This window comes from Elephantulus edwardii, unplaced genomic scaffold, assembly GCF_000299155.1.
Source record: "Elephantulus edwardii isolate Elephantulus edwardi_28Jun2011 unplaced genomic scaffold, EleEdw1.0 scaffold00045, whole genome shotgun sequence".
In the NCBI taxonomy this organism is placed as follows: Eukaryota; Metazoa; Chordata; class Mammalia; order Macroscelidea; family Macroscelididae; genus Elephantulus; species Elephantulus edwardii.
The window spans coordinates 7,911,934-7,938,718 of record NW_006399795.1 but is presented as its reverse complement, the minus strand read 5'-3'; the positions used below and the strand labels follow the sequence as shown (position 1 = coordinate 7,938,718).

General features: G+C 41.4%; 1 protein-coding gene across 1 annotated transcript in view; it reads left to right on the top strand.

The window, feature by feature from the left end:
* CAMTA1 (calmodulin binding transcription activator 1) overlaps positions 1–26,785 on the top strand; it is a 1,380,526-nt gene that overhangs the window by 374,034 nt on the left and 979,707 nt on the right. The window contains exon 4 of the mRNA XM_006885914.1: positions 21,491–21,558. Within this exon, the coding sequence (XP_006885976.1) occupies positions 21,491–21,558 (68 nt within the window). The remainder of the gene's footprint in view (positions 1–21,490; positions 21,559–26,785) is intronic.

Below are 26,785 nucleotides of genomic sequence, written 5' to 3'. Positions count from 1 at the left end.
TAAAATGCATATGAGGACCTAAGGGGGAAGAAGGAGTTGGAGCAAAGGAATAAAGAAGGGTAGGAGCAAAAACACAAGGTTGACTACTTTTTTTTGGTTCAGTTTTTTAAAATTATATTAGTTTATTTACAAAATTCAAAAGCATTGTCTTACAGAACAAATTCTTCCAATTTCCCTCACCCCCTCATCAAATTGTACAATCCCATGATTAATCCTCCTCCCCCTGCACATCCTTATCCCTCTGCTTCCACCTCCCCCTTCCCTCAAATCCTTATATTCAATCTACAATAATGGTTTTATACAGTATTTGTCTTTGTGAGACTGAATTCGTTCACTCAGCATAATGCTCTCCAGTCCCTCCCAATTAAGGAAATAATTTACAAAATTATTGCTCCTGTGTGCTGCATAGTATTCCATTGTGTGAATGTACCATAATTTCTCAATCTTTTCATTTGTGGTTTGGCATCTGGGCTGTTTCCATGTTCTTGCAATGATGCATAATGCTGCTATGAACATTGGTGTACAAGTCTCCGTTTGTGCCTCAGTTCTCATTTTCTCAGGGTATATTCTAAGTCAGTCCATCTTATCCGGGGTTTTCCTCTCCTGCACTGTCCATCCACCCTTCTGAGCATGATGTCCTTCTCCAAGGACTGATCCCTCCTGTCCACATGCCCAAAGTAAGTGAGACAGAGCTTCAAAATCCTAGCCTCCAAGGAAAGACTTGGTTTCACCCTCTCTAAGAGAGAGCGATTAGTTTTCTTGGCAGTCCATGGTTATTCAAGTTTCTTCTCCAGCACCACAACTCAAAGGCATCTATTCTTCTTCTGGCATCCTTAGTCATTATTCAACTCTCTGAAGTATAACAAGTTGTGGAATAGTTGGGTCATAAGGAATTTCTAGTTACAGCTTTTTGAGGAAGTGCCAAACTGCCTTTCAGAATGGTTGTTCCATTTTACAATCCCAGTAACAATTTAAAAGTCACTAATTTGTGTCATCTTTAAAATCTAGAGAAATAAAAATACTGAAAAATAGCATATATGACAAAGAGGTGAAGTGGAAGTTAAAGTATTCACATATTTAAAAGTACTTAAATTGTATGGAAATTGGTAAAATATTCTTTGAGTACTTGTTGTTAGGTGTTGTCAAGGTGTCTACAACTCATAGTGACTCTCCAAACAACGCATTTGAACCTGTGCCTATCCTGAACCATCCTCATGGTCTCTATCTTGCTCACTACATAAGTCCGTCTCATTGAAGGTTCATCTTACTGAAAAGTCCTCTGGATTTGAATACATAATTAAGTTAAATTATGGGTGATGGTGGTTGTGGTTATGTGCCATCGAGTTGCCTGCAACTCATAACAACCCCATGTACAACAGCTCTAAGCCCTGCTCACTGTCTCTGACACACCTATCCCCATTACTCCAGTGACTGAATCAATCCATCTCATCGAGGGCTTCCTCTCTTGTGCTGTCCCTCCACCCTTCCAAGCATGATGTCCCTCTCCAAGGACTGATCCTGCCTTGCAACATGTTCAAATTATGTCAGACGAAGCTTCAGAATCCTTGCCTCCAAGGAGCAGCCTGGCTTCACCCTCTCCAGGATGAATTTGTTTGTTCTTCTAACAGTCCATGGTCTATTCAGTACTCTTCTCCAGCACTACAGCTCAAAGGCATTAACTGTCCTTCTATCATCCCTAGTCATTGTCTAGCTCTCTGATGAATAGCAAGTAATTGCAAAGACCGTGGACTGTATCAGATGCACCTTAGTGCCCAGACTGACATTGTTGCTCTTCAGTGCTTTGGAAAGATCTCTGACAGCAGACTTTCCCAATGCAATTCAGCTTTTATTTCCTGGCTGCTGGTACCAAGAGTGTTGATGGTAGAGCCAAGCAAACTGAAGCTGTCGTCTTTTCACCATCTGCCATGATGCTGCCAATCAGCCTACTGGTGAGAATCTTTGTTTCTTGAGGTCAAGCTTCAATCCATATTGAAGGCTGCAATCCTTGACCTTCTGCAGCAAGTGCATCAGGTCCTCCTCAGTTTTAGCAAGCAGGATTGTGTCATCTGTGTAACGCAGATTGTACATATTGTAAACTCTAAAAAATACCTAAGACAGAACAGAAACAAACCTAATAGGCAATAGAGGAGATGAAAATGGAACATTAAAAAAAATAATAAGTTAATCCAATAGAAAATAAGAAAAATGAAGGAAATAAAGAAAAAAAGTGGGACAAATAGGAAACAAACAACATGATAGTGAATTTAAGTTCAGCCACATGAATGATTTAATTATACTAAATTAAAACAACCTGAACATTTTCACTAAGAAGCAGTGATTGTTTGAATAAAAAGGCAATAGTAATATATGCTTTTTAGAAGAATTGTGTTTTAAATATAAAGACACATATAGGTTAAAATTAAAAGGATAGAAAAAGTTATATGATGTAAACACTGATCATTTGAAAGTTGAGATGACAAAGCAGACAAACTAGATTTCAGGACAAAGAATATTTCCAGGAATAAAGAAGGACATTTTATGAAAATTAAAGACATATGAAGTCTTGTCTATTAACTAGTGGACATAGGGAAATATTTTCAAATGAATAAATTAAGATCAGAACATTTGTAGGATGCAGCAAAAGTAGTGCTGAAGGAAATTGGTCATTTGTAGTTTTTAAAATAGGAAGGAAGAAAGGTCTAAAATCAATGATCGAAAGCTTTTCTAATTCAAGAAACTTAAAAATAAAAGCAAATTAAATATGAAATAAATGGAAGGAAATAATGATAAGAGAAAAAAATTAATAAAACAGGAAGCGAGCAAACAATAACCATTGAAACCAAAAGCAGCTTCTTTGAAAAGATTAATAAAAGAGATAAACCTCTAGCTAGAATGATCAAGAGAAAATAAGACACAAATTACCAATATAAGAAATGAGAGAGGGGATATCATTACAATCTTTCAGACATTAAAAGGATAATAAGTGTAAATAATGGGTAACTTTATGACAGTAAATTTCCTAACTCAGATGAAATGGATATATTCTTGAAAGACACAAAGAACCAAAAGTGAGTCAAAGAGAACAATAAAAGCTGAAGAGTCCTATATCCATTTCAAAATAGAATTTATAATTTAAAAACTTCTCATAAAGAAAATTTCTATTCCATATGGCTTCATTGGTGAATGTTATCTAAATCCGATCACATTATACTTGATTGTAATGTAATATAATATAAAGCTTTACAAGGAGAAATTAGAGAGCAATTTCCTTCATAATATGTAAGAAAAATTCTCAACAAAATTTTGGCAAGTAATATACAACAACATATAAAATGGTAATAGATAATGATTAACTGCATTTATTCCAATAATGTAAAATTGTTTCAACATTTAAAAGTCAGCTCATGAAGGACAAATACTGTATAAGACTTATTGTAGAACAAATATGAGGATCCAAAGAGGAGAGCTTAATCATATGGTCCCATAAGTTGATGGATGGATGGAGGGACGGGTAAACAAAAGGGGAAAGATCCAGTGTGAAAAAAAATGCATAAAAATTTTATGAACTTTGTATGTATGTAAACCAGTGTAAAATTAAAAAACAGAAGACTTATGACACCCTACCCCCCAAAAAGAAATTAACCTTTGTTCCTGTTTGCTAACTGAAATCGCCTCAGTCTTCCCATTTTGATCCTCCCTTGTCCTAATCCTTAACACTGTTCATTTTCTGTATTTTTCTTTCAGCTCTTCCTATCCTTTCATTCCCCACTTACCCACCTATCTTCACAGTAGTGATCTTATTCAGTATTTGTCCTTTTGTGACTGAGTTATTTCATTCAGCATAATGTCCTTTTCGGAAGCAGGAGTGGCATCCACTTCCTAAACAACATGCCTCCGGAAACTCTATGAACTTTGATAAATGTCGATAGTTGCAGAGGCGCTTTAGGCCTTTTGTTCATAAGGTTACTATGAGTCGTGCTCGACTCGAAGACGATCAATAACAACAACAACAACGTCCTCTAGATTCACCTATATTTTATGAATTCTTCCTTTTTCTTTAGTGCTATGTAGTTTTCTGTTGTGTGAATGTACCATGATATTTCTCTGTTTGTTGATGGGCATTCAGGCTATTTCCATTTCCTTGCTATTGTGAATAATGCGATGATGAACGTAGATGTGCATATCTCCATTTGGGCCTCTCAACACTAATTTCCTTAGGGTGTGTTCCTAGTAGTGTAATAGCTGAGTTCTATGGTATTTCTTTATTCACTTTTTTGTGGAAATGCCCAACTGCCTTCCACAGTGGTTGTACCATTTTACAATTCCACCAGAAGTACCGAGAGTTCCAATGTCTTTGCATCCTTGCCAACATGTATTATTTGCTGTCCTGTTAAACTTTGCTATTGTTATGGGGATAAAAGGATTCATTGTTGTTTTTATTTTAGTCCTTCTGATAGCTATTAATTTTGAGCATTTCTTCATGTGTTTATTGACTATCTGAATATCCTTCTTAGTGAAGAGCCTTTTTAAGTTTTTGCACATTTTATGATTGGGTTATCTTTTTCTTGTAGAGGCCCAATAGTAGTCATATATTTTAGTCATGAGTCCCTTGTCTGAAATGTCATTACCAGATATTTTTCCCCTCGTCTTTAAACTTTTTTCCTTCTCTTGGTTGTGCATTTAAAAAAAAAAAAACCCAACCCGTTAAATTCACCATTTAAGCAAAATAAAGCAGAAAATCCATTCTTTATCAGGCAAAGAAGAAATATTAGAATTCCATACCTGTTGTATTCGTGTATAGAATGAGTTTCCTTAACTTGATAAAGGATGCTTTTAATACATCATACATAAATGAATATAAAGATACGTGCATAGTATATTTTTGTGTGTGTGAAAACCATTGAACTATATACTTAACATTGGTACATTTTATCGTATGTAAATAATACTTCAGTGAAACAGATTACAAGAAACCTTTAATCTAGTGATCTTCTGTGCACTAGGGACATGTCTATACACAGACTTATCTCTGTATCTATATATGTTTGTTGTTGTTGAGTACTGTTGAGTCAGAACCAACTAACATCTTACCCTCTGGTGGATTTTTAGAGGCACTTAGTCACACGGGAGGAGACTGCTCATCTTTCTCCCACATAACAGCTGGTGGATTTGAACCATTTGCCTTTGTGATTGCAGCACAGCCTCTTACCATGGTTGTTGTATACCATTGAGTGGGTACCAACTCATAGCTGACCCTCCAGTGGATTTTCAGAGGCAATTAATAGTACAGGAAGAGATTGTCCATCCTTTTCCTGTGGAGCAGTTGGTGGATTAGAACTGTGTGCCTTCAGGGGAACAGCACAACTCCTTACTGTTAGGCTACCAGAGCTCAGGATAGAGCAGAGTTCAGGGCTATTGTGCATAGGGTTGTCATGAGTTGTAGTTGAATTGACAGCACATAACAACGAAAGCAAACACATGTTGACTACACCCTGAAAAATTTTGTAATTTTACATACACACACACACACACACACACACACACACGTTTATTTGTTGTTATGCGCTGTCGAGTCACTTGCAACTCATAACAACCCTATATACAACAGATCTGAACCTTGTTCTATCTTGAGCCAATTTAATTGTCTCCGACACACCTACCCCATTTCCCCAGTCCCTGAGTCAGTCCATCTCATCCAGGGTCTTCGTCTTTTGCTTTGTCATTCACTCTTAAACGCATGAAGTCATTCTCCAAGGACTAATCCCTCCTGGCAACATATTCAAAATACAAAGTTTCAAAATTCTTGCCTTCAAGGAGTAGCTTGGTTTCACTCTCTCAAGGCTGGATCTCTTTGTTCTCTTGGCAGTACATGGTATGTTTAATGCTCTTTGCCAACACTACAACTCAAAGGCATCAATTCTTCTTCAGTCATCCTTGCTCATTGTCCAGCTCTCTGATGCATAGAAAGTAACTGTGAATACTATATATATATCCTCACATAATACAACCTGAAGCAGGAGCAACACCCACTTCCTAAACGTGCCTCTGGAAACTCTTATAAACTTTGAGAAATGATGATAGTTATAGAAAGGCTCCAGGTCTTTTGTTCATAGAGTTACTATGAGTCATGCTCTACTCTATGGCAATCAACAACAACACAACAACAACAACATAATAATACAATCACCATATTTCAAATGGGAAAGCAGAGATGCAATGATATCAAGTAACTAGCCATACTCACCCACAGTGAAAGAACAAAGAAACAACTTTTTCTATTTTAGAAATAGACTTTTTTGTGAAAAGCAGAAATCTATCTCCTAAACTGAGCAGACTCAGATATTTACACAAAGTACAGCAGAGGCCACAAATTGCTTTAATTTTTTTTTTTTTACACTTCTTTGTGACTGCTGTTTAGGAAACTTACTGACTTCAGTGGTTGAGGAGTCCCAGGTCGACAGGCATTGGCAGAGACTGCTGGCTTTGGAGGCTGATGAATCCAAGGCCAGTAGGTATTGAATGTTGCTGGTTCCAGTCCAGAAGTGTTGAGCCAGAGGCAGTATTTGACAAAAACTTGCTCTCTTTCCAGATAGTCCATATACATTTTCAGTGCGGACCACGCTCTTGAAGAGACTTCCCCTAAGTTAGATTAGACTAGTCATATTGTTATATAACTGGTTCTCATTTTGCCTCTGTAACACCATAGAGGTTATGATTTACAACATAGTTATATTATACTGTAAATGGAGGCCCCACTGACATACAATATTAATCATCAAAATGTCAGTATCTTTCAGCTTTTCATGATGTTGCCTACTGGTCCAGTTGTGAGTTTTGTTTTCTGCATGTCAAGAGAGCTTTAGTGGGAGCTGAGTTGTGTTGCTGACTCAAGGATAACATCCTCTGAAGGTTCAAATCCACCAGAAGTTCCAAGGAGGATATAAGAGCAGTCATCTCCCATGGGATTTACAGCCTGAAAATCTTAGAAACCTTGGAGGGTCAGCTTGAGTCAATTCTGACTTGCAAGACTGTGAGATACTTTGAGTTATGCTGATGTGTAATCCATACTGAAGGGTGTCGTTTTTTATTTTTACCGTATTAACTGTTGTTGTTGGTAACTGCCTTCGAGTTGAGCACAACTCATAGTGATCCTGAAAAAGACCCAAAAGGTCTGAAGCCCGTCTACAACAGTTGACACTTATCAAAGTTTATAGAGTTTCCGGAGACATGTTATTTAGGAAGTGGATAACCACTCCGGCTTCCAAGCCTGTCATAGTTTGTTATCCAAACCTGTCATAGTTTGTTATTCTTATTATGTGTCATTGAGTCACCTGTGATATATAGTGACCCTATGTACAGCAGCTCTAAACCCTTCCCTGTTATGAGCCAGTCTCACTAATTCCAACACACCAACCCCTATCTCCCCAGTTACTGTATCAGTCCATCTCATCTGGGGTCTTCCTCTCCTGCGCTGTCCATCCACCCTTCCAAGCATGATGTCCTTCTCCAAGGACTGATCTCTCCTGGCCATGTGCCCAAAATAGGTGAGGTGGAGCTTCAAAATCCTAGCCTCCAAGGGGAGACACTTGGGTTTCACCTTCTCTAAGAGAGACCGATTTGGGTTTTTTTGGCAGTGCGTGGTTTTTTAATATTTTTCTTCAGCACCGCAACTTGAAGGCATCTATTCTTTTTCTGTCATCTTTATTGTCCAACTCTTGAATCATAAGAAGTAATTGAAAAGACCATGGCCTGAATTAGGTGCATCTTTTTATCTAGACTGACATCGTTGCTCCTCAGCACTGTGGAAAGGTCCATGATAGCAGATTTTCCCCAATGCAAATTATTCTTTTGATTTCTTGACTGCTGGTGTTAAGAGTGTTGATTATGGATCTGAGCAAGCTGTAATTGCTAACAACCTCAATCTCTTTTCCATTTATTATGGTGCTGCCATTGGCCCAGTGGTGAGAATCTTAGTCTTCTTGTTGTTGAGCTTCAATCCATATTGAAGACTACAGTCCTTGACCTTTTGCAGCAATTGCTTCAGGTCTTTTTCGGTTTCAACAAACACGATTGTGTCATCTGCATATCGTGGGTTGTTAATGAGTCTTCCTCCAATCTTGATGCCACACTCCTCCTCATAAAGCCCTGCTTCCTGAATGGTCTGTTCTGCATATAGATTGGAAAGGTACGGGTACAGGATGCATCTCTGACACACTCCTTTCCTGATTTTGAACCATACAGTGTTTCTTCACTATTGTTCTGAGGACTGCTTCTTGGTCCAAGTATAGGTTTTGCCTAAGCATGATCAGGTGTTTTGAAATTCACATTTTACTCAAGGTTGTTGTTGTTGTTGTTTGTTGTTATGTGCCGTCGAGTCATTAGCAACTCATAGCGACCGTATGTACAACAGCCCTAAACTCTGCTATATCCTGTGCCAATCTCATTGCCTCTGACACACCCATCCCGATTACCCCAGTCACTGAATCAATCCACTTCATAGAGGGTCTTCCCCTCCTGCGCTGTCCCTCCACCCTACCAAGCTTGTTGTCCCTCTCCAAGGACCTGTCTCTCCTTACAACATGTCTAAAGTATGTCAGACCAAGCCCCAGAATCATTGCCTCCAAGGAGCAGCCTGGTTTAACCCTCTCCAGGATGAATCTGTTTGTTTTCTTGGCAGTCCAGGGTACATTCAATACTCTTCTCCAGCACCACAGCTCAAAGGCATTAATTCTCCTTCTATCCTCCCTAGTCATTGTCCAACTCTTCTATGCATAACAAGTGATTGCAAAGACCATGGCCTGTATCAGGCTCACCTTAGTCTCTAGAGAGACACCATTGCTCTTGAGTACTTTAGAGAGGTCCCTAACAGCAGACTTTCCCATTGCAGTACGTTTTTTTATTTCCTGGCTGCTGGTGCCAAGAGTGTTGACCGTGGAGCCAAGCAAACTGAAGCTGTGAACAATCTCAATCTCTTTGCCATCCATCCTGATGCTACCAATTGGTTCAGTGGTGAGAATCTGTGTCTTCTTGACATTGAGCCTCACTCCATACTGAAGGCTGCAGTCCTTGACCCTCTGCAGCAAGTGCATGAGGTCCTCCTCAGTTTTGGCAAGCAGGGTTGTGTCATCTGCATAATGGAGATTGTTAATAGATCTTCCACCAATCCTGACGCCACACTTCTCCTCATAGAGTCCAGCCTCTCGCATAATCTGCTCTGCATACACGTTGAAAAGGTATAGAGATAGGACACATCCCTGGCGTACACCCTTAGCCACAATTTATTGTGATCCAGACAGTCAAATGTCTTTGCATAGTCAATGAAACACAAATAGACATTCTTCTGGTAGTATCCAGTACAAAAGAATACTTAATTGCTCCCTGTAGGTTGAGCATGAGTGCACAGTGAATAAACTAAGAACTAAAAGAACCCTCATGGACTGAGAGTCAGATTTCTTTGAAAAGGACTGGCTGCCATGGTAATTGGCAATACCTGCTGGTAGGCATTGGCTAGAGTGTGTTTATGGAGGTGATACTGGTTCTTGGAGGTGTCATGAGATCAGAGTTGGTCTGGGAACATAGTTTGTCTCTGCATGTGGATGGACCAAAGCAGGTCTGAAGCAGTCTGCCAATGGAAGGAGTTCGTCCTGATACATGATTTGCATTCACCTATGTGGCCACTTGACTCCAAGTTTGAGTAGTAATAATCATGACAGAGGACAGAAACTGGAAGAGATGTGTCTTTTTGCCATTACCATCTTTCTTTCTGTTGATGAAGTTTGACATTATTCCAAGCTGTCCAGGGAGAAATACTTACAGAGTTCAGCTTCGGTAACACAAAACAGGAAGGGGTAAGTTAGAACTAAGAGAGAACAAACTGACAAATGTTGCATGCAATGCTAATGTAGATATGGGGCAGTCACCCAATGTCTTAGTCAGTAAATGTCAGTGTGTTAAGGGGTAGTGAGTATCCTGGTTTAAAAGACTTCTCTTTCAAAGAGTTTGAAATTTGTTTCTTGCTGGGTAACCTGTTTTGGAGTCATGGCTTCACTGCCTATTATTCAGTTGCCAATGGCAGAGTAGCAGCTCCAAAGTCAAGTGCCTACAGTCCAAGCATGTCTTCCTAGTGAAGACAGTCAGCCTGCTGCAGATTCTAGCCATCTGGAGAGCTCCTGTCCATCTGAAGGGGGCAGCTGCTTTGCACCTCCAACCAGCAGCATCTGCTCGGCAGGACGTTGAACCCAGAGTTGCCAGACCATCTTATTTTCCAAGAGAAGCTGGAAGTCCTCATTTTCAAATGTTGGCAAATAATTCAGATGGAAAAAATCCTGTGTGGTCTAAGTAAGCACATCTTTGGCTAAAATCGGGCCCTGGGCAGCCAGCTTGTGACCTCTGCTTTCAGAGCTGTCCTTGCGGCCTCCATATTTCTCATTTTCTCCAGCCAGTTGATTTTCAAGCCCCATTTATTTCACTTTTGAAAAAAAAATCAACTTGCTTCCATTTTCCTCCATTCCCACTGTCATAGTTCAGTTCTCTTTGTCCCTTTCTTGTGCTGTAATTATAGTCTCCACTCAGTATTTATACACCATGTTGCCATCAGAGCTGTGCTTCTAAAGCACAGCTCTTTATGTGTCTTCCCTCTATTTAAAAGCTTTCGGTGTCTCCCCTGGCTCTTTTAGCTAAAACTCCGTTTCCCTGCTTTTTAATCCTCCAGTTTGGATCCTTCTCTACCTGTCTAACTTTGGCTGTTGCTATTCTTCTTTATGCCCTTCTGATTATGTTGTTGTCATTAAACTGTTACTTGCTGTTAAATTAGCCCCTTACTCCCAGAGACTCCATACCCAATGAAACAAAATGCTGACCTATCCTGCACTGTGTCCATGATTCCGTCTGAATCTTACCAGTGTGATCAATAGGGATTTTGTCCTCCTAGACTGTCTTAGTCTGGAAGCTCCACTATGACCTATTCAGCCAACTGGCAGCACATATCTCCACCGACCGACAGGTGGTGGCTGTGCTTGAAATGGATTAGCTCAGAATTGAACGTGTCCCACGTGGAAGATGAGCATTTTAGCACTGACCTGGCCCTGTTTCCATCCTGCAGATGCCAACCACTTCGGATCACTTGGTTTCCTGTACGCCTATCTTTCCCTAGCTTCCTGCTTTTGCATTTGCCACTTCCTTTGCCTAATTAATGCCTTTGCTACTTACCTGTCTACCTGGAAAATCACACATTTGTCAAAATCTAGGTTAAATGTTCTTTCCTTGGTAACTCTTTCTCTGCTTTTCTCTTCTGTGATCTTGTTAAACCTTGTTCATGCTGCTCATTCAACACTCACATCAACTGTTTTGCAGTTGATAGAGTAGTAGATCTGAATGCTGCAGCCGTGTCTGTCTCCCCTGCTGCAGTTGAGGATAAGGACCATTTCTCCTTCTTCTTTATATCATCAGGGCCTGGCAGAGTGCCTGCCACATAGTAAATACTCAATAATTTATCGGAAGTTTGAACCAATGAATAGATAAATGAATAAGGGCATGGCTGAATATTCTCTTCATTGAGTCTGTCTCTGAATGTGTTCATAGTTGCTCAGAGTTTCTTTCAGATTTGTGCTTATGTACCAGGCGAAGTCTTTCACTGTGTCTAAAGGACAGCTGAGTGATTAGGCCACATTTTAATTCAAAAGCTTAGTTTTTTTAGAAATTCAACCTGAATTCTAGTCATCTTTTTGTGGAATAGCCACGGAACCAGCAGTCAAGAAATGATAACTGGAGCGTTTTTATGTTTACTTTTCATTTCATTTTTTTTAATTGGGAATGGTTTTCAAAGAGAACTCTTGGTTCTCTTTAGTTGTTCTTTTTGGAAGCTCTCTTTTCCCCTTCTCCCCATTGAAGAGACTGTCGAAAAGTTGAGTGTTGATTCCTAGACAGAATTTATTATCTGAGAACAGTCAAATGAAGGATCGAGACCTCCCAGGCCTTTCTGTTATTACAGAGAAAAGAGCAGAAAGGGGAACCCTTGAAATCATGTAATGTCAGTCATTTCAATTTTTTTGTACCATTTTAAAATTCTGGTTAGCACATTTACTTCATTGTAAGCATTTTTTGAGGGTACTTTTGTATTTTGCTTTTGACCTTTGTTCTGTGATTTGGCTGTCAACAGCTTCCCTAAAAAGCACTAGTATGTTACGATCTGCTGCCATGGTCCCAATATGTGTTAATCATCTTTAATCTTCTTTTCAGTCTTTACACGTACAGAATTATTTTTAATAAAGAATTGTTGTTGTTGTTGTTGTTGTTGTTGTGTGCTGTCAAGTTGCTTGTGACTCATAGCAACCCTATGTACAATAGCCCTGAAACCTACTCTATCCTGTGCCAACTTTGCTGTCTCTGACACACCTATACTCATTACCCTAGTCACTGTATCGGTCCTTCTCTTTGATGGTCTCCGTCTCTTGCTCCAACCCTCCACTCTTCCAAACATGATGTCTCTCTCCAAGTATGTCCCTCCTTGCTCAAAGTATGTCAGTTGAAGCCTCAGAATCCTTGCCTCCAAGGAGCAGCCTGGCTTCACCCTCTCTAGAATGAACCTGTTTGTTCTCCTACCAGTCCATGGTATATTCAGTACTCTTCTCCAGAACCACAGCTCAGAGGCATCCATTCTCTTTCTAGCATCCCTAGTCATTGTCCAGCTCTCTGACACATAGCAAGCAATTGCAAAGACTATGGCCTGGATCAGGCACACCTTAGTCTCCAGGCTGAAGTTTTTGCTCTTCAGTACTTTGGAGAGGCTCTGACAGCCAATTTTTCCAGTGCAATTTATCTCTTAGTTTTCTGGCTGCTGATACCAAGAGTGTCGATTGTGGAGCCAAGCAAACTGAAGCTGCTAACAATCTCCATCTCTTCACCATCTATCATAATGCTGCCAGTCGGCCTGGTGGTGAGAATCTTTGTTTTGATGTTGAGCATCGATCCATATTGAAAAAGCTGAAGAATTACTGAAATAAAAAAAAAATAAATTATTACTAGGTCAGTCAGCTGTCAAGGACCTCTTTAAAGTGCTAAAGAATAAGGATGGCCTTTTCAAGACCAAGGTTCCCTGGCCCAAGCCCTGGTATTTTCGTTTGCTTCATATGCTTGTGAAAGTTGGACAATTACTATGGAAGAATTAAGAAGAATTGATGTCTTTGAATTGTGATATTGACAAAGAATACTGAGTATATGCCAGATTTCCAAAAGAATGAACAAATCTGTACTGGAAGAATGCAGCCAGAGTTCTCCTTAGAAGCAGGGAGAGAGACTTAATCTCAAATTAAAATTCTTGTCAGGAGAGGGGCAGTCCTTGGAAAAATACATAATACTTAAAAAGTGGAGGGTCAGAGAAGGAAAGGAAGACCTTCAAGGAAATGGACTGGCACAATGGCTACCAGTTATAGGCTTGAGCAGAGCACACAGCATAGATTGTGAGGACTGGGCAGGGTTGTTGTGTTACACATTTCTCTGTAAGTCACAGCCAACCTTGTGACACCTAATACAACAGCAACAGTTGTGAAAAGTCCTCCAGGTGTCCTTGGAGATCCTCCCTACCTTCCTGACTTGTCAGAGTAGAGCTTTGCTATAACCTATACAGAGTCTGATATATTAAGAAAATATATAAACCGTTATTCTCTATGCTGATTGCTTATAGCTGGCGACCTAGTGGATAAGGAGCTGTGCTGCCAACCTAAAGGCACACAATTAAAATTCACCAACTGCTCCCTGGAAAATAGATGGGAAGTCTCCTCTTGTGCAGTTTACTGCCTCTGAAAACCTCCTGGAAGGTCAGCTATGTGTGGGTTCCAACTTGAGGTACACAACAAACAGTAACAACCACCACCACCACCATCACAAACAACCATTAAATCAAAGACCTCGTCATTTCAAAAGAATGTTTTGGGATTTTGGTTTTTCCCTGGTGACAGAGATCCAGAATATTCCATGCAGAGTCTTGGATCAGCCCACTAGGTGCTCAGAAAGTAAATAAGTAGGCAGGAATGGCAAGATTTGGGCATGATACTGTACTATTGCTTTCAAGCGGGAAGCAACCTATTGGAAATGCCCTAGAGTGAGCTATGGGAGGAGATTTAGATAATAATTTACTTGTTTTCTTTTTAAAATTAAAGCCAATCACTCCTTCTTCTTTTTTTGGTAACATGAGCAGTGGATTATGGGAAAATTTGTTTCCACTGTAAACATGTCGGTTAGAAGTCATTAATATGACATTCACACATCCCTAATAAAGTACATAACACAGAGATCTGGCACCATCGAAATACCCAGAGGACATTAAGTATGAGTCTTAAAACCAAGAGTATTGGAAACAAGATATTTTTACTTCTCATTTGGGAGCCATATAATTGCATTTTGTGGCTCTAGCAGATGCTGGGGCCAGCTGCTAGGAGAGTGTGGGCTCCCCCCGCCCCCTTAGCTTTGGTCCCTTATAGATAAAACCCTTGTGCAGAACTCGCATAAAAACAAACTTCTAAACAAAAAATACCCATTAGTTGAAAGGTTTGTTTTGTGTACAAAATACATGAGTTTGTGTTACTTGGAATTAGGAGAATAAAGAATAAAAACAAATTATTTTGGGGGGGGTTAGTATATTATGACAAATCTGAAAGTCACCTTGAGTGGCTTTTCCCTCTCCTTATCACTGGACTTGTCCCTTAAATCCAGGTGAAGGATGGGTTGTGTGGAAGAGTTCAGCTGGATGTCCTGCGAGCAACTACTATCCATTTTCTGGGAGCTGCTAGAGGGGAAATTGTCAGAGGGGAAGCAGATTTCTTTGGTAAGACTATTCCACAGGGTTAAAAGATGTACCATCTATGGGGAGAGTAACTTTCTAGATGAGGATGAAAGTAATAAAAAGCCCAAGTTGAGAGATGGAGGTGAATTCTGACCTTCAAAGAACCTCCACTGCCTTTATGTTGGCCAAGACTCATCATGGTGACTCCAGGTACAACAGAACAGATGGGTCCAGTTCTGTGCCATCTCCATAATTGTTGGTACATTTGAGTCCATTGACTTAGCCTCTGTGTATCTTGAGTGTATTCCAGCCTTGACAGCTCATCTTTCAGCACTCTGTCAGACAATATTCTGATTGTTGTTGTTGTGTGCCATTGAGTAGAATGGACTCAGAGCTGATGCTCCAGCAAGTTTTCAGAGACCGATAAATCATATAGAAGAAGATTACCTTTCTTTCTCTTTCAGAGAAGCTGGTGGGTTTTAGCCACATGTCATGACCCATAGGGTTTCCAATGGCTGATTTTTGGAACTAGATTACCAGGTCCTTCTTAGTCTGCCTTAGTCTGGAAGCTCTCCTGAAGCCTGCCTATAATGGTGGGTCATCCTGCTGGTATTCAAAATACTGTGGAATAGCTTCCATCATCACAGCAACATGCAAACCACCAAAGTCCAGCAAACTGACAGACGTGCGGAGTATCCCATGTTGTTGTTGTTAGGTGCTGTTGAGTACGACTCATAGTGACCCTATGAATAAAAGATCTGAACCCTGTTCTATGCTGGGCCATCCTCACACTTCCTGACACACAAGAGCCTCTTGCAGTAGTCACCATGTCACTCCACCTGGTTGAGAATCTTCTCCTTCGCTGACCCTCCTCCCCTCCAAGCAAGATGCCTCCAAAGAACACTCTGGCTGCACCCTTTCCAAAATATATGTTTGTTCTCTTGGCCATCCATGGGATGTTCAGTGCTCTTCTCCAACACCACAGCTCAAAGGCATCAGTTCTTCTGTCATCCTTATTTATTGTCCAGTTCTCAGATTCATAGCAAGTGATTGGAAAGACTATTATCTGGAGAACTCCATATATTTCCCTAACCGGGGATGTTCCCTGCTTACCAGACATGAGTGTTTTCTCTCTGTGCTAGACTGATTGGACAGGGAACCTTGCTCTCATGTTGTTGTTGTTGTTGTTGTTGTTGTTATGTGCCATCAAGTCACCAGTAACTCATAGTGACCCTATGTACAACAGCTCTGAACCCTGCTCTATCCTGAGCCAACCTTATTTGCCTACCCCCGTTACCCTAGTCACTGAATCAATCCATCTCATCGAGGATATTCTTCTCTTGCACTGTCCCTCCACCCTCCCAAGCATGACGTCCCTCTCCCAGGACTGGTCCGTCCTTAATAGCATGCTAAAGTATGTCAGATGAAGTCTTAGAATCCTTGTATCCAAGGAGCTGCCTGGCTTCACCCTCTCTGGGACTAACCTGCTTGTTCTCTTAGCAGTCCATGGTATATTCAATACTTTCCTCCAACACCACTTGCTCCCATAGTCACTGTTTATTTAGAATGGCATCTTCTTCATATTTGGGACCTGAGGTCACTAACTGTGGACATACAGGGCAGCCATTGGCTTGGCAGTGCATTGTCCTTCAGCTCAAGGTGACATGACGTTCTCTGTGGACTTACCTGAGTTATTCATGTCTACAGTAGTGCCAATATAGGCTGCATGTAACTGTTGAACACTGGATATGTGGCTAATCCAAATGGAAATTAGCTCTAAGTGAAAAACAGAACTTGGATTTTAGAAATTTACAGCAAAGAAGAATATAAACAATTACATGACTAACTTAAAATTAGTGAAATTGTAATTTTGACTATCAGGTTAAAATAGAAAATGTCAACACTCTTGGCACTGGCAGCCAGGAAATTAAAAGACATATTGCAATGGGAAAGTCTGCTTTTAGGGACCTCCTCAAAGTATTGAAGAACAATGGTGTCACTCTGGAGACTAAGGCATGCATGATACAGGCCGTGGTCTTTGCAATCACTTGTTATGCATCAGAGATCTGGGCAATGACTAGGGAGGATGGAAGGTGAGTTGATGCCTTTAAGCTGTGGTGCTGGATAAGAATATTGAATGTACCAGGGACTGCTAGAAAAATGAACAGGTTCATAATGGAGAGGGTTGAAGCAGGCTGCTCCTTGGAGCAAGGATTCTAAGGCTTCGTCTGACATACTTTGACGTGTTGCAAGGAGGGATCAGTCCTTGGAGAAGGACATCATGCTTGGGAGCGTGGAGGGACAGAAGAGGAAGACCTTCCTATGAGGTGGATTGATTCAGTAACTGGGGTAATTGAGGTATGTGTATCAGAGATGGTGAAATTGGCACAGCATAGAGCAGGGTTTAGAAGGCTTTTGTGCATAGGGTCACTTAACAACAATAATTACTCAAGTTAATTTTTTGAAATGAATTTTCTGTTTCTTTGTACTCTGAAAAACACGGTGACTGCTGAAAAATCTGAAAGCAAACACACAGCCAGCACTCATAACTCATGCCCTGTCCATGCTGGAAGGCACAGTTTGTTCACAGATTGGCCCATTGGAATGTGGAGCAGTTGGCAGGATATTTCCAAGATACCTCGGTACCTTGTGCTTTGAGTCTCAATGGCATTTGGACCTTGAAATGTTCACTGCTCTCTCTTCCCACACCTACAGAAGGGGGAGCTCAGGTGGGCTTCTTTCTGCTTGCTTCCTTTGAGAGAGAACCTCACCTTCACTCATTCAACCCTTTACTGTGTCAACAGTTGCTTGGGCTTGTTTAATTTTATATATACAAGACACAGTCTGGGCTCATCAGTGATGGAAACCAAGCCTCAAATTCTCCCTTGGCATCACAAAGCCAGCACAGGAGAGACATTACACTTATAAACATTCCACAGGGCACACTGTGCACTAGGAGTCCGGAATGGTGTGATGTCTTAGTTTATTCATACTGCTGTAACAGAAATACTGTCGGTGGGTGGCTTTAAAGAACAGAAGCTTTATAGTCTCACAGTTTAAGAGGATGGAAGTCTTAACGCAAAATGTGACTTAGGAGAAGGTCCTTCATTGTCTGCTTCAACTTCTGTAGCCCTCTAGTTCCTTGGTGGTTCCCATGTGGCAACTCTCTTCTTCATTTGTGATTGCTTGTCTCTGTGGCATTAAACACTGAATAAAAAGAAATACACAAAGCCCCACAGAAAAGTGACCCTCCCTGCTTCAGGTCATGCTGCCTTACTCTTAGTGACCTGCTAGGACCAGTTAGAACGTGAGTGTCATCAACACGATGACATCATCCTTCTGCAAAGGAGGCTGGTTAATTCCAATGGCTGATCTTTTTTGGTTAGCATTTGAACACTTGACCATTGTGTGACCATGACTCGTAGAGATGCCGATTTTTATTATATGGCGTCAAGTTGGAGCCAACTCAAGGCTGACCGTCTCGTGGGGTTTCAGAGTCTGTAGGTTGCAAGAGACAAGATTGCTCATCTTTTCCCCAAGATGGTTAATGGTGGGTTTCAGTCTCGTGCCTTTGAGTCAGCAGTGCATGTCCTTACCGATAGGCCTCTAGACCTCCCTAAAGAGACTGCTTACTTCATCCTTAGTATCTCAGGGTGGGACTCTGGTGGCTTAGTGGTAAGAAGCTGCACTGCCAGCTTAAAAGCACGCTGTTTGCATCCACCAGCTGCTCTGTGGGGGAAAGTTGGACAGTCACCTCTCGTGTGATGTACAGCTTCTGAAAACCCCCCGGAAGGTCAGCTATGCATTGGTTTGGACTAGATAGTACACAAAAACAACAATGACAGTCACTCAAAAGTGATTAGGTTTAAAACACACCTTATACTGATTTGGCCTTGTTAACATAACAAAGAAAAGGCTCTTCTCGACAGGGTTTACTTCTCAAGGAGAAGTTAGGTAGTAGGGATGTGTGGGGGTTAGGATTCCAACATACCTTTTGAGAGGGACACAATTCAATTTATAACATGTGAGCATTGCTGAGAAGGAGCCGGAGGCACAAGCTTGCTCTGGTGTCAGATGACAAGAAAGATAGTCCAGAAGAGAGTGATGAACAGGACCTGGCAGGTGGGCAGGACTAGAGCCCATGCACTGAGGCGAGAAGGAGTGAGAGGATCCCTGCCACTGGCCAGTCTCAGGTCAGGGGATGAGGTGACAGCTGGGCCTAGCTGACCCATAGTTGACTTACCCTTGTGATGAACTTTATAATCCTCCTCCAGAAGTTATTGACCTGGCAGTAAAGAGGCCCAGCCTGACAGGCAAGTGGATGCTGAGTGACCAAGTGGTCAGTGGTCATATCCAACACATGGCATGCTAGGGGTCAGCAGTGCCAAGTGCAGGAAGGTGCTGCCCGCTGGCCCTTACTAATGTGGCCTGGCGAGTGTCTGGGGTAGGCCCCACCTTTTGAGGGTGTAGGATCAAACCTGGTGCCCCGTAGCCCATGAGGTGATCTGTGGGATTTGACTGCAGCTTCTTCTCTGAGCCCCTGCAGCACGCAGACGTTGTACCTTGGCGGCAGTTTTTCTATTTGATCGTCCAAAGGACAAACTAAACATTTAAAATCTGCAAGCTGGACAGTCTTTGCTTTGGAGTCTGCAGTGAATTCCTTCATCTTGACAGTCACGTTGTTCTCTACAGCATTGATGCAGTATTTAGGATCCAGGCAGAGAGGGGGCTGAGGGAGCCAGGGTGTTGGAGGAGGCTGAGGCTGTGTAAGCATGGCCCTTGGGACTAAGGATCTGTGTGTGTGTGTTGGGGTTGGGATGGGGGAAACACCCAGCTGGACATAACACACACACACACACACACACACACACACACACATCCTGCTTCAGTATCTTCTTTACCAAACTTGAATTTGAGCAGCAGCAAGAGAGTAGGGAAGAGTATGCGTGCTCTGGAGTTGGCACCCCTTGTCCTTGCCCCACTCAGTTACAAACACCCTCATTTTGGGCAAAGCCCTTTTCTTTCCCAGGCCTCAGTTTCCTCCTCTGCTAAAAGGAGATTAGATGAAGTGTTTCAGGGCCTGTGAGGCTAAATCAGTGGTGGTGGAACAATTTGGAGAAGGAAGGATGTAAGAGTGTTGACGGCTTGAAGAAAGTCATCAGTGTCAAGGAGTGGTACATGGAGAAATTGTTGAGGTGATTGATGTCTGATAAACTGGCTATCTGAGCCTTTGGCTAGGAGGGCTTAGGGCAGGAGCTCTCTAAGGAAAGAAGCGAAAACTAAGAATCAGTGATGAGAAGGAAAAATATGCTGACTTATTAGCTTTTTATTTCAGTTTCTTTAACTGTGATCAACAGTAGGAATCCGATTTTTATCACAGGTTTCTACTTTCCAGGTTCTTGGTGAAGAGTCCAAGCTTCTGGAAGGGGGTGGCCTGGGCTCTGTTAGTTTCCAGTCACTGACCAGTTTCTATGACTGAAAATTTGTAAGAACCTGATCTCCATCTGGGTTCTGCTGTCTTCCTGCCACATGGCGGGAGTAGTATTTCTTCCTTTAACTTGCTCTGCTTTCCTGTTTAAGTGCTAGTCTCTTCTTTCCCTAAAGGTCAAATTTAGCATTTTCACACAGGGGATGCCATGATGTCCAACTCCAGAATCTGCTGGCTGCAGAGGAGGGCTGTGAGCCTCTGGGTACCACACAAATTCCATCCCAAGGAGCCCTCTAAGAACCTGGCTGTGGAGAGAGTGGAGACTGAAGCCTCATCTCTGCGTTTTCCCGAGAGTCAAGGGCAACAGCTCTGTGTTGTATCATCACCAAGATCAAGGGCCATGTGTACTAGGCCAACCTTAATTTAACTTACAATCCCTGCCAATTTCATGTTAGCAGATCCGCTTGGAGGTGGAAGTAATGGGCCATATCAAGCCTCAGAGCTGGAGCAGTGACTTATGTTGATGTCACCCACTGGCTTTTTATGGAAATTATTAATAAATCCGTAATTCTATCTGCAGTGATGTTGTGTTTATAAATATTTAATTTACCTTCAGGTGCCCACACTTTCTCCATCGTTGCCTTAAACTCTGCTGACATTGCTCTTCTTTCTGAAGAGCTGTTCAATAGATTCAGTTATCAGTAGTGAGAAAGGTTAACTCATTTCTCAGTTTCTCTCTCTCTCTGGAATATGACTTTATCTTTCCTTTTTAATCTTGGTGTGATTTGGCTCTGGGGGTTGGAAATCAAGCTGAGAGAATGCATCATCTCTTGTGACAATGATGAAAAGTCCGTCCAGCTTCAGAAGAAGACCGATGCCACTTTCCAATTACGACCTTGCCTAAGTGGAGACCTGTTGTTGGCATGTGTTCCCCCCCAACCCCACCCCACTTCCTCAAATTAATGGCATTGAGAATCGGAGATGTTGTCTGATGTTTCCTTCCCACAGAGAAATATTTCTGTCCTTGCCACAGACTTATCTTTTGAAACCCAAGGCTTTGATTACTGTTGCATGGCAGGTTGAATAGAAAAGACGTAAAAAAAAAAAAATCAAAATAGAAACAGGGTTCGAGCGGAGCGTTTCTCAGCAGAGCTGGACCGCCTCGAGAAGGACGGCAGTGGGGAAACAACAGCAACAACAACAACAACAACAAAAACTTTCTTGCCTCTCAGGATCCAACGTGAGCTAATTGTTGTTATTATCTTTTTATTTTTCTGTTCCAGGAAATTGCTGCTTATTTAATAACATTTGAGAAACACGAAGAATGGCTAACCACATCCCCTAAGACAAGGTAATGTCCCAGATCTTGCAGTTGATTTTTCCCCCCTGGTTTTAACAGTCAATGAATGGATTGATTTCCCGATTGGGCCAGGCCATGCGTGGACAACAGGTTGAAAATGCCACTCTGTCCTGGGTAGCTCGTGACAGTGAGGTCTTGTTAATTGACCCAGGGCTGAGACAGTGGATGTGATTGGGTGGGTTAAATGCATTGCCACTGCAATCATGAAGTCTTCATTTTTTACTTTAACTTGTGGGACTTTTAGCTTGTTGTTTCCATGGTAAGGCCTTCGGTCAGGTGCTTGGGATTGTTGGCAGGTGGGAAGGTCAGTAGGAAAAGTGCCCACCTCTCAATGATATTTTGTAGAAATGTATGTTGGGTTTTTTGTTGTTTTTTTTTTTAAATTTTTATTATTTTGTATGCGTGTACCATCAAATCGGATCTGACAGGTACAGGAGGAGATTGTCCCTCCTTCTCCGGCAGAGCATATGGTGGAGAAATGTATGTTTTTTAAAGTTTTGTTTATTTCTTAATTGTGATCTGGGTGAAAGTTTACACAGAAGGTTGCTTTTCCATGCAGTAATTCATACACATGGTAATTGCAGTTCCCACAACAGAACAGCACTCTACCAACTTCTGCCTTATATTCCCTGCTTCCATTTGTCCTCTTTCCTACCCCTTCCTACCTTCTGAGATTTCTCGCTGGGCACATGCTGCCCTCTGGATCCCATGTGGTTGATTTTTTTTTCTAAGGAGTTCACTTACAGGACTGATATTTGACCAAAAGCTAAGTTCAGTTCCAGGAAGGAAGAATCCAGTGTCCAGAGTGTCTAAGGGCCGTACTTTCAGGTGCTCCATCAGGGTCTGTCAAACCAGTGGGCCTGGTTCTTTTATGCTTTTGAGTTTTGTTCTGCATTTTTGCCTACTTTCCTTATGACTTCTTGTGATCCCTTTCAGAGTGGTCAGTAGTGGTCACTGGGAACCATCTACTGCTTCTAGACTCAGAGTCATGAAGGCTCAAGTTCAGGTGGTCTATTACTTCTTTGTACTAATTGCAATATTATACACACACATAAATATATATAAATAAACTGGTTTGACTGTCTACTTTCATATGTGTTTTATAAGTGGAAGTTCTAATTATTCTTGGTTAGTTGTAAGAAGATACATTCCCCGAGTGAGAGACACTGGGTGAGCTCTCAGTTTATTATTCAGTCAACATTTTTGGACCTACAAACTGCTGAAACAATTAATTTCTCTTATCATTTGGGAATAGAGGAAATTGGCTAAAATATAGCTACCAGTGTAATTGATGTTATTATTTTAAGACTAGTGAAGTTGGGATCTAGGGCTTAATTTAAAGGCAGACTCTTTTTCCTTCTCAACTTTGAAGGTTTTGTTTTGGTAGATTTCCTTCTTACCATACCAAGTGAAATCAGGCCCACATCTTGTTAAATTGGTCCAGACTTATAACAACCATATTTGTCGTTTGTGCCTTTGAGGCAGAACTGACTCCTAGCTAACCCTCCAGCGGGTTTTTAAAGTCTGTAAATTGCATGGAAGAAGATTTCCCGTATTTCTCCTGTGGAGCAGCTGGTGGATTTGAACCACTTGCCTTAAGGTTGCCAGTGCAACTCCTTCCCCAGGAGTAGAAGTGCCCCATAGGGCTTCCAAAGCGGCACAGCATCGTAGAAGCAGACTGTCACCTCTTTCTGTCAAGCTGAGTACTGAACCTGTGCACCACCAGGGCTCCTTGTTATGTCCTAAAGCCTTAGAAGTAAGTGACCGCTCTTTCTCAATTGCTGTGACTTTTCTGAGTGGTGACAGGGCCAGGTGTTTATTAGTTTGAAGGATTTTAGTTGGAGTGTGACTTACAGCATGCTTGATGTGTGGGCATGCATTAAAGTGGCAAAGTGCCCAGCCTGCTTCCTTTTGGTTGAACTCACTGGTGTCTCTGGGCTTGTTAAGTGAGTCCAAAGAAAGGGGTAGAGAGGTATGTTCTCTGCCCTGTATCTGTTACCCTTACTTGGTCATCCTGAGATTTGAACGGTCTCATCCTATAAGGAGGTTTATTTATTCTAGAAGGTATTTTTTTTTTTACTATACAATTTTAATTTTATACTGGTTTACTTACAGTTTATATACATTGTTTTTCACACCAGATCTTTCCCATTTCCTTAACCTACCCCTCCTTCCACCCATCAAATTGTACAACCCCATGATTACCCCCTCCTTCCCTCCTTGTTCTGTCTCCCCCCCTTAAATCCTCATACACAGTTTATTGGTTATCTGTTTCTACAATAATGGTCTTATACAGTATTTGTCCTTATGGGACTGAGTTAGTTCATGTAGTGTAACGTTAGAAGGTATTTTAAATGTCACTTGGTGGTGGTTGTTGTTATTGTTAGGTGACATCGAGTCAAGCACTACTTACTGTGACCCTATAAACAAAAGATCTGAACCCTCTTCTGTCTTGCACCATCTTCACACTTCCTGACACACAAGAGTCCATTGCCCCAGTCACCGTATCAATCCACCTGGTTGAGGGTCTTCCTCTCCTTCATCAACCCTCCATCCTTCCCAACATCATGTCTCTCCAAGGAATAGTGTCTCTTAGCAACATGCCCAAAGTATGTGACTCAAAACCTCATCATTCTTGCCTCCAAAGAACTCTCCAGTTGCACCATCTCCAAGACATATCTGTTCATTCTCTTGGCCATCCATGGGATGTTCGGTGCTCTTCTCCAACACCACAGCTCAAAGGCGTTAATTCTTTTTCTGTCATCCTTGTTCATTGTCCAGGTCAGGCTTAGGTTTTTACTGTTTAATATCCTTTGATGAAAAAAAAATAATTTTAAAGAGATTGGAGAAGCTAAGGAAAGAGAGATTAGTCATTGAGAATCCCATTCCCCATTTCTTCTCAGAGAAAGAGAGGTTTTCTTTCCCTATTTTGGAAATGCTAAGATATGGCTGTAGGTTGACTCTGATTTAATTACCTTTTCAATCTGAAATCTGGAGGAGGACTTCTGCAGAATGTCATCAATCTCCAGCCTTTTTTGGACATGATTACATTTGCTACACAATTAAATAGCTTGTATCAGCCAGCTTTTGCTGTGTTAATGCTATCTAAGAAACAATCCCTCAATGAAATGACTTGAAACAACACACTTTTATTTCGTGCTCTCTAGTCTGTGAGTTGGCTGTGGCTTTGGGTTGGGCTCAGGCCTGCTCTGTGTCTTTTTGTTCTAGGACGCAGGCTGTACGAGTCATCACCATCGGGGGCACCTGCCTCTCATGGAGGAGGGAGGAGCCTACGAGTGTAAAGTCATTCATGGAAGCATGATTAAAGCCCCTGCTTGCCTGTGGTTTCCTGTGTCATACCTGCTAACATTTCCTGGCCAAAACAATTCCCATGGGCAAATCTAACATGACTGTGTGACTCAGGAGGACATTTTCCCACAGAATGGGGAACAGAGAGTTGACAGTGGAAGGTGTATAGTGATGCAGTCTACCAAGTGATGAATGTAAACTTATCACAAACTTCTAAGCCTGACACATTTATGTCTCATTTCTTTTGAGAAAATCTTGTTCTTTCTTTTTTTCAAATTGGTGTTTGGGTGAAACTTTACTGAATATATTGGCTTGTCATTCATACACATTTTGCTTCGTAATATTAATTACAATATAATCACTCTTTCCCCACTTTCTCTTTGTAATTCTCATCTTCATGAATCCTTCTCTCCCACCCTCTTGTGCTGTCGTGGTGTCCTTCTTGGGCAAATGCTGTCCTTCTGGTCTTGTACGATTCTAAGGAGTGGCTCCCCTCTTTGGTGTCATCGGTCACTTTGTGTTGTTTGTTACACGTTGCCCTCAAGTTGGAGCAGACTCTTATCTGACCCTCCAGATTTTTCAAAGACTGTAAATTATACAGGAGGACATTGTCCATCTTTCTCCTACAAAGTAATGGGAGATTTGAACTGCCCACCTTTGGATTATCAGCACAACTCATCACCCACTAGGCTACCAGAGTTCTCTGGTCACCTTACAGGCCTATCTATTGTTTGTTTGAGTGTTGAACCATGGGTTTTGTTCCAAGTTTGGAGGGTAACTAAGGAGCGGTCTCTACTGGAACAGTAAGCCTGGCCTTTTTATACAGGTTTTGAGTTTTGTTATACATTTCTCCTTACTCTGTTCAGGGTATTCTACTGTGTTATCGTCAGAGTGGTCACTGGTGGTAGGTAGGCCTTGTCCAGTTATTATGATCTAAAGGTTACAGACATTCTTTGGACTGATTGTTTCAGTACATCTTGATTTTTCTCTTTTTTTTGGTTCCAAACATGTAGAGAATAATATTTGTATCTTAGGTGGCTACTCACAAGCTTCTAAGATCCTAGTTACTACTCACCAAAGTAGAATGCACAACGTTGTCTTTGTGAACTATGTTAAGCCAATTGACCTTGATGTTGCCAGAGACTGTGGTCCTTGACTAAGTCCCAATGGGTGTAGAATTGGCAACTCGGGGTGTTTAATTATGACTAAATAGTTTACAAAGCCTTGTACTCTGTTGGCTTTGCTACATACATGGATATATTTATAGCATATACAAATATGAATGTAGAAATAAGATCTGTCCAACCTATGTGTGGTCATGGATATTGTCCTTTTCACTTATCCATATCTGCTCATCTTGCCTGTCCGCCTACATATCTGCTGTTTACTGTATTTCTTATGTACCTTCTTGTGTTTTCCCTTTCTTTAGTGGGTTTTTTTTAAGGCTATGGGTTCTCAAACTTAAAGAACATCAGGATCCTCTGGTGGGTGTATTAAAACACAGAATGTTGGCCTGGCCACTGGAGTATTAAATTCTGTGTCTGTGAGAGTTAGATGCCATCAAAATGCTGAGTGTGAAAGAGTAGAATATGTTAATGTTTTCTTCATTCACCTTGTGTTTCATGTGATCGTTCCCATATATTGTGTCTTATAAAATGAATAACCATTAATCTAGGCCCACTGTGACCCCATGTTTTCAGATCCCATTGGATCTTTCCTAATTCCTTCACCTCCTCCATCCACCCACCAAACTCTGGTTTTTCACCAAACCCTGTGATTTTTCCCTCTCCGCACCCCTTCTCCTTCCTTCTTTGAATATCCATACACATTTTACTAGTTATCCTTCTGTTTTTACAGTAATGGTCTTATGCAGTATGTGTTCTTATGAGGATGACTTAATTCACTCAGT